Raw genomic sequence first — 15,396 nt, forward strand, 5'->3', positions numbered from 1 at the left:
CCCTAAAACCAAAACAAATACCAAACAAAAAACCAAAACAAAACTCCCAAACAGTAGCTTGTTCTTAATCTGACAAGCTGACCTTTTTTCGAAGTTTCTGGATACGATTGATGACTTCCCGAGCCACTCCTTCATCCACCATTGACTGGTCAGGGGTGATGTCTAAGAGAACCAAAGCCTGTAGGAATGAATGGTGCACACCATGACAATCAAATATAGAAAAACGGTTCTTTCAAACTCAGCAAAATGGTGTTTAAATTCTCAGAAGTCTATAATGCAGCACTCTTTAGTCACACAACTGAGCCAAAGACAAAATTAACGTAGTTTCTTTATGTTTGGGTCCTCCTTTGTAAACAGCTATTCTTTCATCTCTGGAGAAAGGTGAGACTTTTCATTTTTCTTCTGTAGGGTGCTGCTCACAGGAGATGTCCTGAGACCGACTTTCAAGAGAGTCTCTCATGTAACTCTGCTTTTTGTCTATCTAATGAATCATATCAACTCTTCTAATAAATAAAATCACCAATCATGAAGCTCTTACAGCAGCACAACTTTTCACAATGGATCCACCATAAACAAGTGGACTGAAGAGCTCAAAGCAGCCATCTCTGTTGTTTTCTTTAACCAAGACTCTATTCCTTGGTTTGTTGGTGTGATTCAAGACACAATTTCTACAATGGGCCACCATACTTTTTTATATGGTTTAGTTTAAATTGCCACCTTCTTGTCAACTTTATCTACTTTTTAATCTCATTGGTCATAAAGGCTGTCAATGATGATGTGGTAATAATGACAGTGTCCCTTCTATTATAAGAGGGGAATATACATATAAATTAGGCATCATCCCCATTTACGTTTTTGAGGACACTCAATCAGAGAAGTTAACAAACTTGCTCCACTTCATGAAGGCACAGGAGGCAAACTGGAAGTGGATAATGTGTCATGGCAGGGCAACCATGGCCCACAATACACAAATCATGTCAAGAAACTCAGAAGCATCACAGACAACACTTCCTTAAGTATAGACGACTTCAGGACTCTCTAATTTGGCTGTAATCAGAAAGGACTGCACCCTCTCACTGTTTACAAATCTCCTTCCCTGGCCCCAATTCTTTCTTTCCTAGTTTCTTCACCTTTGGCTCCTTACCACTGTCTGCCCATATGGAGTTCTGTCTACATATATTTAAGACTCTGTGTATGGGAATTCCCTGGTGGTCCAGTGGTTAGGACTCGGTGCTTTCACTCCTGGGGATCTCGGTTTAATCCCTGGTCGGGGAATTAAGATCCCGTAAGCCACATGGGACGCCAAAAAAAAAAAAAAAACAACCCTGTGTAAAGGCTTGAGGAGGCTGGCTTGCCTCATACGAGGTACTCCCCATCTTCCCCTGTATGTAGCATATTAAGCACAGAGGGACTCCAGCAGGTCCCTCACTCTCACAATGGAGACCTTACAACCTATCTGCCTGGAGAAGACTGGTCAAGAGTGAAGAGAGATGCTATGATCCATTACAACAAAAAAACACAGACCCCAGAATGCAAAACTGCTTGTACATCCTCTTCAAGGGGTGCTCTCTAACCACCCCCACTGCTACCCCAGACTTCAAATAGGAGCACTTATTTCTACTAGATAACTTATCAAGTAGAGTAATAAGAATTGACTTACTTTTCTATCTCCATGACAGACTCATTCCTTGAAGGGTGGGATTACATCTTACTCATTTTTGTATGACCCAACACTTAGGACAACTGCATGCATAAAGTCACAAAATATCTATTTATGTATTCATTAAAGAAATGCATATGTCAAGAAGTTATAATAGAGAAGTTTAATAAGGCTAATCTAAAATAAATAACTCGTTTATTTTACCCTGAGACAAGCTGCCAATACTGTCAGGAGAGGCATAGGTAAATGTTTTCTCCTCTTATGTTCTTATCTTTTGGTAAAGAAATATTCTAGGGAACAGAAAAATACCTGAGCATCTGAGTGTGCTTCAAACTGTGCCGTTCCACCTGTTGCCTGATCAAAGGTGTACATGAGGCGGATATCTTCTTCATGCAATTCATGGCCTTCCACAACAATGGTCCCTATTGGGGAAACAACTGCCACTGTTACTCAATCAGTACCCCACTCCTCAAGCTGCCCTGCTACCAATATATTTTGCCACTCTTTAATAAAACCTTCATATAATCAAGCTACACAGTCTTCAAGAGATCATGTCCTCTGCACTCATGTCATTGTTGAGGTCAAGGATGAGACAAACTTTCTTTAGACTGCACCAAGCTATCCTGAGGACACTTAAATCACCACTAATATCTACCGTTGTATATAAGCTCCCAGGTCCAAAGACATGTGCCAGAAGGCAACGAATCTCCATCATAAACATGAGCAAGCATGTTTATGATGGAGAAAGCATGCTATAATGAAGAAAGCACAGTCTGTAGAGTCAAACTGGACTTAGGCCTACCACTCACTGGTTGTAGGACCCTGGTGTTCTATTATCTGCCTATCAGAGTGCAGTGAGGGTGAAAAGAGGTAGACAATGTGAAGTTCTGAGCATCATGCCTATTCATGGTAGGCAGAACGTATAAAGAGCTAAGGATGGCAGTTCCCATCTTCAGGAAAGCCTACTATGGTAACTCACAAATGCTCTTCTTGGTCTTTGAGCAACTGGCTGTCATTTTCACTTTATGTCACTGCATTCTGAAAACTACTTTGCTTTCCATCAATGCAGAACAGTCCATTCAGAAACTACAGCTTAGAAACTGTAGGCTTTCCGTTTCAAATAAGGTTTATTTGAGGAATTTTTAATATTTTGACTAACTGGTGAAACAACTTAAGATTTGTGACTTGAAGGCTGATCCTTTGATTAATTTTGTTAATTTAACAAATCAAGTTAAATTAGTACTGACTCAACTTTTAGTTGCTAGCCTCTTATGTTTTATAATTTTTACCTAAAAATTTGGGGAATCTTTGGGACATTTCCCCCAATTTCCATAACTACCCACCTGATTTCTGAATCCTTAAATCTTTCCTCATGACACTTCCATGCTTATGATTTTCAACTTCAGAGGGAACCCTAACAATCAAACAACTCATGCCCTAGGATTGCTATAGGATTTCAAGTGGCCATAATTAGACCACATATGATTCTAATCATGGCAGAGCTGAGAACTCCTGGGCACCTGGAAAAGCTCCCTAAACATTTCCTCCAGTGTACTTATCAAAACTATGATTATGTCCATAAATCTTTAGTGTCTGCCAGCACCATGAGGGTAAGGACAATGTCTGCCTTACTTAACTCTATGTTCCCAGTGCCAACCAAACAGAAGGACCTTAAAAAATATTTGCTGAATGAATGACTCCAGTTTTGCTCAACTGAGACCAACATAAGTATTCTAGATATTTTAGAGAAACTATGATAAGTTCTGACCCAGTCCTCCTTCGCAAGAAGCCCCAAACCTCAATGCTAAATCCCTTTCTCTAAAAATACATAAGTATTTTAAAATTTAAATTTAAATTTTGAATTAATATTAAAACATAACTTTTTTCTTTTGAATATCTTCCAGTCTTCATTCTGGCACCTCTAAAAAGTCACCATCTTTTTCTCTACAAGCAACATCTGATAACAATAACACTCTATACCACTGGCTGGTGAATCTCAGGGGGTTCTGTTCTCTCACTAGGGTAGATTTTTCTAGGCCCACATTAGCATTTATAGAGTTCAATGGTAACTTAAGGTCTACCCCTCTGACTCAGTAATTTCTATCTAGAAATCTAGCCAAAAGGAATCAATTCCACAAAACACTTACATGTGAAAATATTCACTGAAATATTAGTTATACTATTAAAAGAATGGAAACAACCTAAAGCACCAACAATCAGAGACTGGTTAAAGGCACTATCCGGTATCCACAGGAAGGAAAATTTTTTCAGCACTTACTGAAACAGCATTTTAAAGACTAATAACACACAGAAATGTTTATAATGTAAAGTGAAAATGCAAAATAAAAATATAAATAAAAACAAAATAACATAAAATGTAAAAATATGAGTGAAAAATGTGAAATTTAAGATTATAATGTGATTTCCATTTTGTAAAGCTGTAATTATATAAATCAGAATTTTAATAGCACTCCAGCACCTAACATAACAAATACCAGACAGTAGGCATTCAATCTACATTAAATGGATGGGTGATCGGTTATGGGTCATTTTTATTCTCTTTACTTTTTTTACTTTTTTCTAAATTATCAGAATTATTCATAATAAATATTTTTATGAACAGAAAAGAAAAGCTCTTATTTAAGAAAAAGCTGTGACAATAGAAATCAAAGAGGAGCCTAAGTATGAGAGCTTAAGTATGAGACACCCATCAGGTTGAGGACACAAATGGTGCCCCCAATAAAACAGATACCCACCACTCTCCTGGAACTGCTCTAGCTCCTCACTGCTCAGCTGCTTGATGGATGTCATCACCATCTTGAAGGCTCCCTTCAGACGCTTCCCCAGGACCATGTGATCTGGTTCTGCCCTTAGGCGAATGCCATACTTGTTTTTATCTGTAGATAATGTAACTTTTCGAACATTCAATTCCTATATTTGGTAGACAAGATGAAATAAAAAAGAAATGAAAACATGTCCACAAAAAGTTGCACAAACATTCATAGCAACATTATTCACAACAACCAAAAAGTGGAAATAACCCAAATGCTGATCAACTGTGAATGAATAAACAAAATGTGGTATATCCATATAATGGACTATTATTTAGCAATATAAAGGAATGGAGCACGCATACATGTTATAACATGAATGACCCTTAGTGCTAAGTCACAGAAGCCAGACACACAAGACCACATATTGTATGATTCCATTTATAGAAAATGTCCAGAGTGGGCACACCCAGAGACAGAAAATAGATTTATGTTTGCCAGAGGATGGTGGGATATTGAGGGGAAAATGGTGCGTGAATGCTAATGGATACTGAGTTTCTTTTTGGGATGATGAAAATGCTACAAAACTTTGGTGATGGCTGCACAGCTCTATAAATAATACTAATAAATAATTGTATGGTATGAAAAAAACCTGTCCAGATCAATCAAGTTGAGCCTAACACAACTAACAAGGACTGTAGTATTAGAAATATGGACTTCATGTTTAAGGGTAACCTTTGCTCAAGAAATTTCAAAGCACCACAAATCTAACTATCAATTAACCAGAAGAATCAGTTAATCAAAACATTTCGGGACTTCACTGGTGGTCCAGTGGTTAAGAATCTGCCTTCCATTGCAGGGGACGTGGGTTCAATCCCTGGTTGGGGAACTAAGATCCCACATGCTGTGAGGCAACTAAGCCTGTGAGCCACAACTAGAGAAGCCTGTGCGCCACAATGAAGAGCCCACACACTGCAACAAAAGATCCTGCATGCCACACTGAAGATCCCACGTGCCGAAACTAAGACAGGACGCAGCCAAATAAATAAATAAATAAATAAATATTTTCGGAAAAAATCTTAACATTTCATGTCTCCATCATACTAGTTAGTTAAGGATTACTAACGTAGCAGGAAATGGTGACTGCACAGTAGGAAATATGAAAATGAGATATCATGGAACTGTCAACTGAAGCAAATTATAGGGAAATTTCTGGTTTTGCCATTATACATTACTATATTATTTGCTCTCAGAGTGATTAAGATATTCTATTTAAATATATTCTTTTATCATCCATATCTTAAGCATTAATTATAGAATTTATAGCTCTTTAGTTTTAAACTCTAAGTTTCTAAACAGTTATAAACTCCTTGGTTTCTAATATTTGTCCGGAATTCTCAGGCAATTCAAAACCAAATATAGAAATTAATTATTTTCTATCATAAAGATTTAAATATTACCTGTGAAAGAAATAAAAATGAAATTTGAAATATATTTCTTTTTAAAACATCACAGGGTAAAAGCTTTTTGGGAGGATAACTGACATGACAGTTTAAAATTCTGACCCCAAAACTCCACTTCCAGGAACCTATCCAACATCCATACTGTGACATATTTGCACATGTACACACGCACACACACCCCTTTTGTTTGTAATCAGAAACCTAAATTTCCAACAATATAAGAGTAATTAAATAAATTATGATGCAGCCAGGAAGTGAACAAAAAGAATAAATTAGATCTCTATGTTTTGACATGGGATGTTGTTTAAGAAATACTATAAAGTGAAAAAAAAATAAGTTAAAAACTACATATATGATCCTCTCTATTCACAAATAAAACCAGTGATGTGTGCATGTGTGTATATGTATGTACAAATGTGTGTACACGTATGTAAAATGCTAGGAACAACCCAGCAGGAGATAACCTAGTGAACAAGTGGGTGATGAGACACCAGGGAGTGGCCAGGGTAAGAGGAGACTTGCTTTGTACTCGATGCTAGTGCTTGTTTACAACCAGTGTGTGTTTACTTGATACTTGTATAATCTGAAGGAACAAAGATTTTTTTGGTGTTAGTTATCAAAAAGTACTTTGGGGAAGAGAAGTGGATGAAAGGATAAATGATCCAACAAAGGTGAAAAATTCATGGACGTTGAAATCACTGTTAAAGAATTACAATTACATTGTAAAAAGTCATGATGAGTCTAAAAGCAAAGTGTAAAATTCCATGGATGGTTAAATTTATGTACATACTGATATAAAAAGGAAAAGGACAAATGATACACTCAAAGTGTAGTTGACTAAAGAGTACTAACCAAAATAATCTTCCCAAGGAAAGAAGTCTGTTTGGACCAAATCAAACAAATCAACTGTCTTACCTCAATGATATACTTCTCCAATGACTTAATTTCATTAAGAGCTTCTGGATCCTGATGAATAACTACAATTTCTTTCAAAGGATACTAGAAAGAAAATGGAAGGGAAAGTTCATAAGCATCCAGTCCTCTAAACTGCAGAAAAATGAATGTTAAATGTTTTATCTGAATCTCAAGCTCCAGACTAAGCAGGCATAACTAGTACTAAGTCATTCACACCCTTATTGCAGAAAAGAAATTTACACCATTGCTGGCAGCTCTTTATATTAAGAAAATACTCCAAACCATAATTAGCTAGGTATGTGCAATGCAAAACAGAAATAAAATCTCAAACCTTTATCGGAATAGTTTTGCGGTCTCGAATCACTCGCCCGAGTTCAATCACAGACTGCATTCTAGATACTGCACTCTCGGTTTTCTTGTCAATCAATTCCTCTCTGGTTGGTAGAGGTAGGGATTTGAAAGAGATTAGATTCAAAAGGAGAAAATTCCAAAGAATAGGCATGCTTAAGTGAGGAAGAGGGTCAGGCTAGAGATGCGATGGTGTAGCTAGGCTTCCCAGGGAGGCTCTTGGGAAGGACAGCACATGCCTGCCTCTGGGGCACGCGCTGAGAAGCAGGCAGCAAGCTTGAGCCTGCTGCTTAGTGCCTAGCAGCTCCCCAAAGCGATCCCAACAGGCCTACCCACCCCTACCTGCCACAGCTCTACAGGGGATTCCACACTAAGCATCCCTCCTATCCATTCTGTAGCCTGAGGAGCAGCTCAGCGGGGAGGCAGGGCATGGAGGGGCTGGAGCAGGGAGCTGGGGGCCCCACTTGAGAGCATCTCTGGCAACTCTCCTTCCCCTGGCCCAGGAGAGGCTTATGTATATTTGATTCTTACCGAACATGGGGCAGCATGAGGTAGTGGATACTGAATGTGTCCTTGTCCTGGACAGAAACAGGGTCAATCAGCGTCTTCAGATTCTGGTACATCAATTCAGTAAGAAAAGGGGTATAGGGGGCCTGTGTAAGGACAGAAGACATCGGGTCATTCATACGTAGCCATCATTAACTGATCTCAGAGTGAGAAGCAACTACATAAACATTTTAAAGAAATGATATGGGAATATGCACAGAAGTGAACATGAGGTTACAAAACATGCCCTATGAAAGAGAAATGACCTCATTTTGAACTTGGCGAGCTAGACACTCATGAAACACAGCAGCAGGACTACAGCCAGAAGTGCCTAAAACATTCTTGAGGATGTCTATAATAAAAACAGGAGTCCCTGACCACATGCAAGTCAAGTCAACATGCAGAGGAATCAATGTCCCTAAACCTCTGTAAACTGGGGAAACACCACCTGCTTCACAGGATGAAGGGGAATGAGGTCAGACATGAGACACCAGGCAGGGGACCTGGTACAAAGCAGGTTTTCATTCCATGTATGTTTAGGAAATAAATAGAAGCCTTATAACATTAAACTGGAATAGCAGAAATAAGATACAGGAAATTAAAACTGGAATTTTTACTTGTATGTCATTTAATTAATATTTCAATTGATAGGAACATGTCTCAAGTAAAATACTGTTTGCAATATATTTTTGTTTGGTTAGCTATTAGTTCAAAAACTTCCCCACTACTCACAGACAATTACAGGAATCTACATTAAGATGAGGTATGTCGCTCTTGAGTCTAGATGCAAGGACCTTGACCTGAAATGTACTGCCAGGGGTGAAAAGAAAGAATCTAGCTTTTAAAGCTAATGTTTTTTAGCCCTTATTTGACATAGATAAGCTAACGAGATTTCTGAAAAGAAACTAGAAATTTAGATTATTTTAACACTTCTGTTTCTATTTTTAGTGGAACAAATACAGAATAGATACAGATGGAGGACAGTGCAGCAACCGGGCACCACAAGCAGCCCACAGGGCTAGCATCTTACCATAAGTCTGCACAGAGAAAGCAAAACACTAAACAAGGTCTCCAGGGCCATGACACAATCCTCTATCCCGTTTTCACCCTAGTGAATAAAAAACACACATTAAACTGTTAAAACCAATAGTTCATTGTAAGAAAAGAAAGATAATAAAAAGGGGAAAACCCAACCATAATTAAGTTACCCAGAGATAACTACTTTAAACATTTTAGTGTATGTCCTTCTAGATATATGTACATATACACACATACATGTACATGTGTGTGTAATATATTTTAACAAAAACAAAATTATTGTTTTGTTACGGGATTTTATCATTAACACATTTGAAGGCAGTACTGATGGACAGTGGTCTGGGCATCCCTCACTCCTTGTTTTCTACCATTGTTGCTTACGTACAGCTTAAGTCCTGGAACAGGATCCATGCTTCACTCATCCTATATCCCCAACAGGCCTAAGGACGAGTCTTGTCAATAAGTAACTGTCCCTCTAGAGGTAGAAGTGAGGAGGTGCCCCTCTCAATATCACAGCTCTACCTAAAAACATCTGCAAATTACCTGCATGAATTTATTTCAGATTTTAAGAGGTCTGCTCAGTACAGTCCTGTTTGGCCTGAGACTTTCCCTCTAATGTGAATGTCCATAATTGTGTTTTGAAAATATGCAAGATGTCTTCTAAACTTATGGGTTCCCCCATCCATCAAATGGCAATACAGTTAATATGCAATTAAAAGGAAAAAGATAGCTTAAAAGAGTGAGAGCATTTGAAAATGCTCTTTTTCCTTTTGGCTGTTCTCATTTTTCCTCAACTCTCATACTTCCTACACTTTCTGCTCTTCCCAACAGCAGCCTGCACTTACCTTTAATCTTCTACGGTTCATCCTGACATACCAATTTGTCAGAACATCCACAAACTTGACCAGGCGAGGAACCACAGTATAGAGTCTGTAAGCTAAAAGTAACAACCAATCAGGCAGTGAGAACACATAAGCATCTTGGGTGCTTAGGACAGGGCTGGATATAAGAGCGAGCAAGCAGCCCCTGCCATCCAAGGGCTGTCACACCTGTTAAGGAGGCAGAAGTACCAAAGTGAAACAATCAAAACTGAGGACGTACTATATAGCTGTCAAGGTGTCTAGGGGCATGCACAAACCACCCTGTGAGCTACATGCAAACTCCCAGTGTCAGTGAGAAAACAGGAAACCCCGTATGTGTGGCTGAGAGGCCGAGGCTGCCCGCCAGATGACTCCACGAGGCACCATTTATCTGGAACTGTATCAGGTGGTAGTACCACAAAAGCCTGACTTCTTCCATTGTGCTACCTTGACCTCAACTAAGACAGACACTTAAAAAGCTCTAATTAGATTCTAAGAGGCATAGCATAGATAAGGGCTTCTCAACCAGAGCAATTTTGCTCTGCAGAAGACACTGACAATGTCTACAGAGACATGCTGGTTGTCAAACTGGGGAGGTAGGCACTCTTGGCATCTGGTGGGTGGACTCCAGGGATGCTGCTCAACAACCTACAATGCACAGGCCAGCCTCCACCACAGAGAATGACCCAGCTCAAACTGTCAGCAGTGCTGCCACTGAGAAACTCAGGCAGGGGCTGTGCATAAAATAGAATGGGGTTTCTAAAGGTTAAAATAGTCAAGGAAAGAAACCTAAAGGAGGTATTGGAAGGAGAGAAGAACCTTGAAGAATCAGAAAAATTTGAAGGCTCCCCTGAGGAACTCAGAGGGCAAGCAGGAAGTTAAGGGCGTCTAGCCAACTTTGTTTGAGGCCCAGACTTATCTTCAGGATTTTTGCCATTCACCTCCCCTTTAACTGATACTCTCTGTTGCACAAAAACAAACACCAAAAACAAGGAGAGTAAGACCAAAAATCATAAAAAAACACCACAATTTATATTAAGAGTTCAGTGACTGTTAATGAGGTTCCTAGTCTAAGCTAACACAGTGGTTAAGTTGCCAAGGGCAGAGTTGTTCTCTGTTGCAGTTCAAAAAGACTAGCATTGAGGTGCTGCTAGACCAACAACTGGACCCCAGACCAGAGGCACTCGCTGGTCATACATTTCTAGAGAGGCAATTTTTGTGATCAGAGGCCTGTTCTGTAAAGACAGAGGCCCATCTAAGTTATTTCTAGGGTTCACTACACTTTTCACCTTCTAGGAAGCCAGAGTGTTCAAGAGTTTCAACTCTTATAAGGTAAACAAAGCCCATATATAATAAAAGGGAGCAGCAGCTACCACTGAAATCACTAATACCAACTGCAGACTCTTCAAGGATGCTACCTATTTAGTTCTCAGAATTCTATTTTGATGAGGGAGGCAAGGGCACTAAGCTGACAGGTTGGTGGAGTGGGAACTGCACTGGGCAATCTGGGTCTGAAGCCCCTCTCATCAGTTCAACGTGCACCACCTAGCCTCTTGCACCTGGCCCTTACCACTCGGCTGTGTGCACAACTGCTGCCAAACCTCTAGTTCCCAGGCAGAGCAGGTCCCAGCCAGGATATACATTCTCAGGTCACAGCCGCTGCTGTCTAAAGATGGCAAGGGCCCCCAGGCAACAATCCCATTCATTTATATCACTCAGGAGGGAAAACTGGACACAGCTATGAGTAGGTATCCCAGGGAGTGTGGTGAGAACGCAAGTGCCGATGTCTGCTTTGCACGCTCATTTCCATCTTCACTTATGTCAATCTGTCCAACAGTCTGACAGTCATATGACCCTTATTACATATGTTTAATAGAGTGGGTGCAGTCCTTCAGGATGACTGATAAAACATTCAAAATTTCCTGGACTAACCATCCATTTGTGCCAAGCACAGAGGCACCAACTATTCCAGGAAGAGCTATGTACCAGCTGAGGAAGGGAAGACCCCTGTATGAACCAGGTTGCTCTGGCCCCTCGAATCCACTGGAGTGCTGTACCTGAACAACAGCACCTGGTAACCACAGGACGCTGGGGGAGGCTGGTTTATGTCAGGAGGGTGCACACAGGGATGCCATCTTTTCTCCCCTGCCCACAGACTTTATCAGACCCATATACACTCAGACCCATCTCAGGTATCCAGGTTAACAGTTTCTGGAATTTCTCACCTTGACTTACAGTTGTTCCATCTCCAACTTCTAGGAAACCAACATAACCTACTTTTCCAACCTCTGTCTAAAATCAAATTCATTGTTGTTAGGTAAGAGAAATGTGAGGAAATGTCAACTTCATTATTGTTTTTCTGTATTTCCTAATTTTTCCAGGCTGAACAGGGACTACTTACTTAATAAAGTAGACCTAAAAATAAATTAAAAACATATTAATAACAACTACTACTTATTAAGTACCTATTATCTGCTAGCTACTGTATGTACATAATCTCCATCTGAGCCTTATATTTACTTTTTTTTTTAAATTTTATTTATTTACTTATTTATTTTTTGCTGTGTTGGGTCTTCGTTGCTGCACGTGGGCTTTCTCTAGTTGCGGCGAGCAGGGGCCACTCCTCGCTGCAGTGCGCGGGCCTCTCACTGCAGTGGCCTCTCTCATTGTGAAGCACGGGCTCTAGGCGTGCGGGCTTCAGCAGCTGCGGCATGCGGGCTCAGCAATTGTGGCTCACGGGCTCTAGAGTACAGGCTCAGTAGTTGTGGCACACGAGCCTAGCTGCTCCGCGGCATGTGGGATCCTCCCGGACCAGGGATCGGACCCGTGTCCCCTGCATCGGCAGGCGGATTCTCAACCACTGCGCCACTGGGGAAGCCCAGCCTTATATTAACTCTTACCAGGCATTTTTCAGAGAAAGAAATTGAGGCTCATAGATTAGGTAACGTTTTCCCCAGGGAACAAGTGGTGCAGTTGGGTTTTGAACTCATGGGCATCCACTACTGAAGCCTGTGATTCCATGGGCCTGTGTGGTATCTGTGGAGGGGTGAGGTCGCTAGACATCCCCCCAAGACAATCTCTAAGGCCTTGGAACAACACATTTCTACAACTAACAAGCCTTAAAATTATATTTGAGAGGTAAAGAGAAATATTTATCTATTTTTCTGTATCTCTCAAAATTTCTATAAAATTTCCTCTATGTTTAGAGTGCCCAGACATAAACCCACACACCTACAGTCAATTAATCTTCCACAAAGGAGGCAAGAATATACAATGGAGAAAAGACAATCTCTTCAGCAAGTAGTGTTGGGAAAGCTGGACAGCCACATGTAAATCAATGAAATTAGAACACTCCTTCACACCATACACAAAAATAAACTGAAAATGGCTTGAAGACTTGTAAGACATGACACCGTAAAACTCCTAGAAGAGAAGATAGGCAAAACATTCTCTAGGTCAGTCTCCCAAGGCAATAGAAATAAAAGCAAAAATAAACAAATGGGACCTAATCAAACATAAGCTTTTGCACAGCAAAGGAAACCATAAACAAAATGAAAAGACAACCTATGGACTAGGAGAAAATATTTGCAAACAATGCGGCTGATAGGGCTTAATTTCCAAAATATGTAAACAGGTCATACAACTCAATACCAAAAAAACAACCCAATCAAAAAATGGGCAGAAAACCTAAATAGACATTTTTCCAAAGAAGACATACAGATGGCCAAGAGGCACATGAAAAGATGTTCAACATCGCTAATTATTAGAGAAATGAAAATCAAAATTACAATGAGGTATCACTCACACCAGTCAGAATGGCCATCATTAAAAAGTCTACAAATAACAAGTGTTGGAGAGGATGTAGAGAAAAGGGAACCCTCCCCTACACTGTTGGTGGGAATGTAAATTGGTGCAGCCACTATGGAAAACAGTATGGAGGTTCCTTAAAAAACTAAGACTAGAGTTGCCATATGATCCAGCAACCCCACTCCTGGGCATATACCTGGAGAGAACTTGAAAAGATACATGCACCCCAATGTTCACTGCAGCACTATTTACAACAGCTAAGACATGGAAGCAATCTAAATGGCCACTGACAGATGAATAGATAAAGAAAATATGGTACGTACACACACACACACACACACACACACGTATACATATACAGTGGAACACCACTCAGCCATAAAAAAGAATAATGCCATTTGCAGCAACATGGATGGAGCTAGAGATTATCATACTAAGTGAAGTAAGTCAGAAAGAGAAAGACAAATACCATATGATATCACTTATATGTGGAATCTAAAATATGATACAAATGCACTTATTTACAAAACAGAAACAGACTCACAGACATAAAAAAAAAAAACTTATGGTTACCACAGGGGAAAGAGGGTGGGGGAAGGATAAATTAGGAGTTTGGGATTAACAGATGCAAACTACTATAAATAAAATAAACAACAAGGTCCTACTGTATAGCATAGGGAACTATATTCAATATCATATAATAACCTACAGTGGAAAAGAATATGAAAAAATATATATATACACATTTATATTTCTGAATCACTGTGCAGTACACCAAAAACTAACGCAACATTTTAAATCAACTATACTTCAAAAAAAAAATTCCTCTATGTTTATAAAGAAAAACAGTTAAATATCAAAAGGACAATTATAAAGAGAAGACTCCTTATTCCTGGAAGAAGGCCCAAGAGAGACACACCTGCCATTTCAGTCTCAAAGAACCCAACGAGCGACTGCATAAAGGACAGGACCCACCGGTCTGTGATGTTGGTACTTTCTTTAACCATGTTCTCGTTGTAAAGGAATTCCATTTCTTCCTCCTAGGAAGTGACAATTATTGAAACATTCTGCATGCTTGGGGGAAACTACTGTAGAGAAATGAATTTTTTTAATTATTTAAACTGAAAGTATCCAAACAAATCAAAAAAACACCACAAAAACCCAGACCCTGTTGGCAATCTAAATTTCTGATTCTTAGCAATATTTTCCAAGTAAACTCTAAACTTGGAACATTAAGTCCTCTATTAATGAATTACATTTTTGAGTGAACTAAAGAGAATTTAGGAAAAAATGATTCCTATGCACCAAAGAGTAATTACGCATTAAGAAATATTCCAACATCTTGTCGTTAAGTAGGCGGTTTAGTTACTTTAAACCTGAGGAAGGAAGGACAGCAAAGCTGGCTAGGACTGGCAACTGTCTGTAAGTTGAAAATGAGTACTAGGAATTAATGTCTTTGCTTAAATTACTTATTTTACCCAGAATGCTCTATTCCACCCCTGCTTTTTCCTTTGCAAATCCTCCTCGATCCTGAAGGCCTACTTTACCTGTCCCTATTCAACGGCATCACCATCAGGATGGCAAGGCAGTGACCATGCTGACTCTTGCTCTGATGCTGGAGCCTGCATCTTTCTGCCATGCCCAGATGAGCCCCAACTATGAGTGGTTTGACCCAGCCTGTGTTCCTGAATCCCACACCAGAAGAAGCCTGCAAAGTAGACCCACTTTAGGACTGCTGGCCTGAGAGGTGGTGGGATCCAAAAGATAGGAACACTAGGGGTGTTGTTCCCAAAGACCTTGTTCTTCTTGGGAGGGTTCATTAGCAGACTGAGATGAGCCAGAGGCAGCAAGAAGTGAGTGACCAGCCTGCTGGAATGCGATGCTCAAAGCTCAGCTCTCCAACCAGTTTCTCAGGAAGGAATAATATCACATGTTTAGTCAAAAGTAGTTTACTAAGGAATTCTACTTTTAAGGTGTTGGAGATAAAA

General features: G+C 39.8%; 1 protein-coding gene and 1 non-coding gene across 4 annotated transcripts in view; both read right to left on the reverse strand.

Annotated features, from left to right (window-relative positions):
• IARS1 (isoleucyl-tRNA synthetase 1) overlaps positions 1-15,396 on the reverse strand; it is an 80,053-nt gene that overhangs the window by 20,887 nt on the left and 43,770 nt on the right. For all 3 annotated transcript variants that reach the window (XM_059924393.1, XM_059924392.1, XM_059924394.1), the window contains exons 20-28: positions 14,328-14,448; positions 9,587-9,678; positions 8,734-8,811; positions 7,689-7,810; positions 7,141-7,243; positions 6,810-6,893; positions 4,417-4,591; positions 1,970-2,082; positions 83-178 (exon numbers count right to left, since the gene is read on the reverse strand). In XM_059924393.1, the coding sequence (XP_059780376.1) occupies positions 83-178; positions 1,970-2,082; positions 4,417-4,591; positions 6,810-6,893; positions 7,141-7,243; positions 7,689-7,810; positions 8,734-8,811; positions 9,587-9,678; positions 14,328-14,448 (984 nt within the window). The remainder of the gene's footprint in view (positions 1-82; positions 179-1,969; positions 2,083-4,416; positions 4,592-6,809; positions 6,894-7,140; positions 7,244-7,688; positions 7,811-8,733; positions 8,812-9,586; positions 9,679-14,327; positions 14,449-15,396) is intronic.
• Positions 11,580-11,688, reverse strand: LOC132368299 (small nucleolar RNA SNORA84). The gene has a single exon (XR_009504037.1). It is a non-coding gene; the product is annotated as a small nucleolar RNA SNORA84 (small nucleolar RNA).

The sequence above is a fragment of the Balaenoptera ricei genome, chromosome 6 (assembly GCF_028023285.1).
Source record: "Balaenoptera ricei isolate mBalRic1 chromosome 6, mBalRic1.hap2, whole genome shotgun sequence".
Lineage (NCBI taxonomy): Eukaryota > Metazoa > Chordata > Mammalia > Artiodactyla > Balaenopteridae > Balaenoptera > Balaenoptera ricei.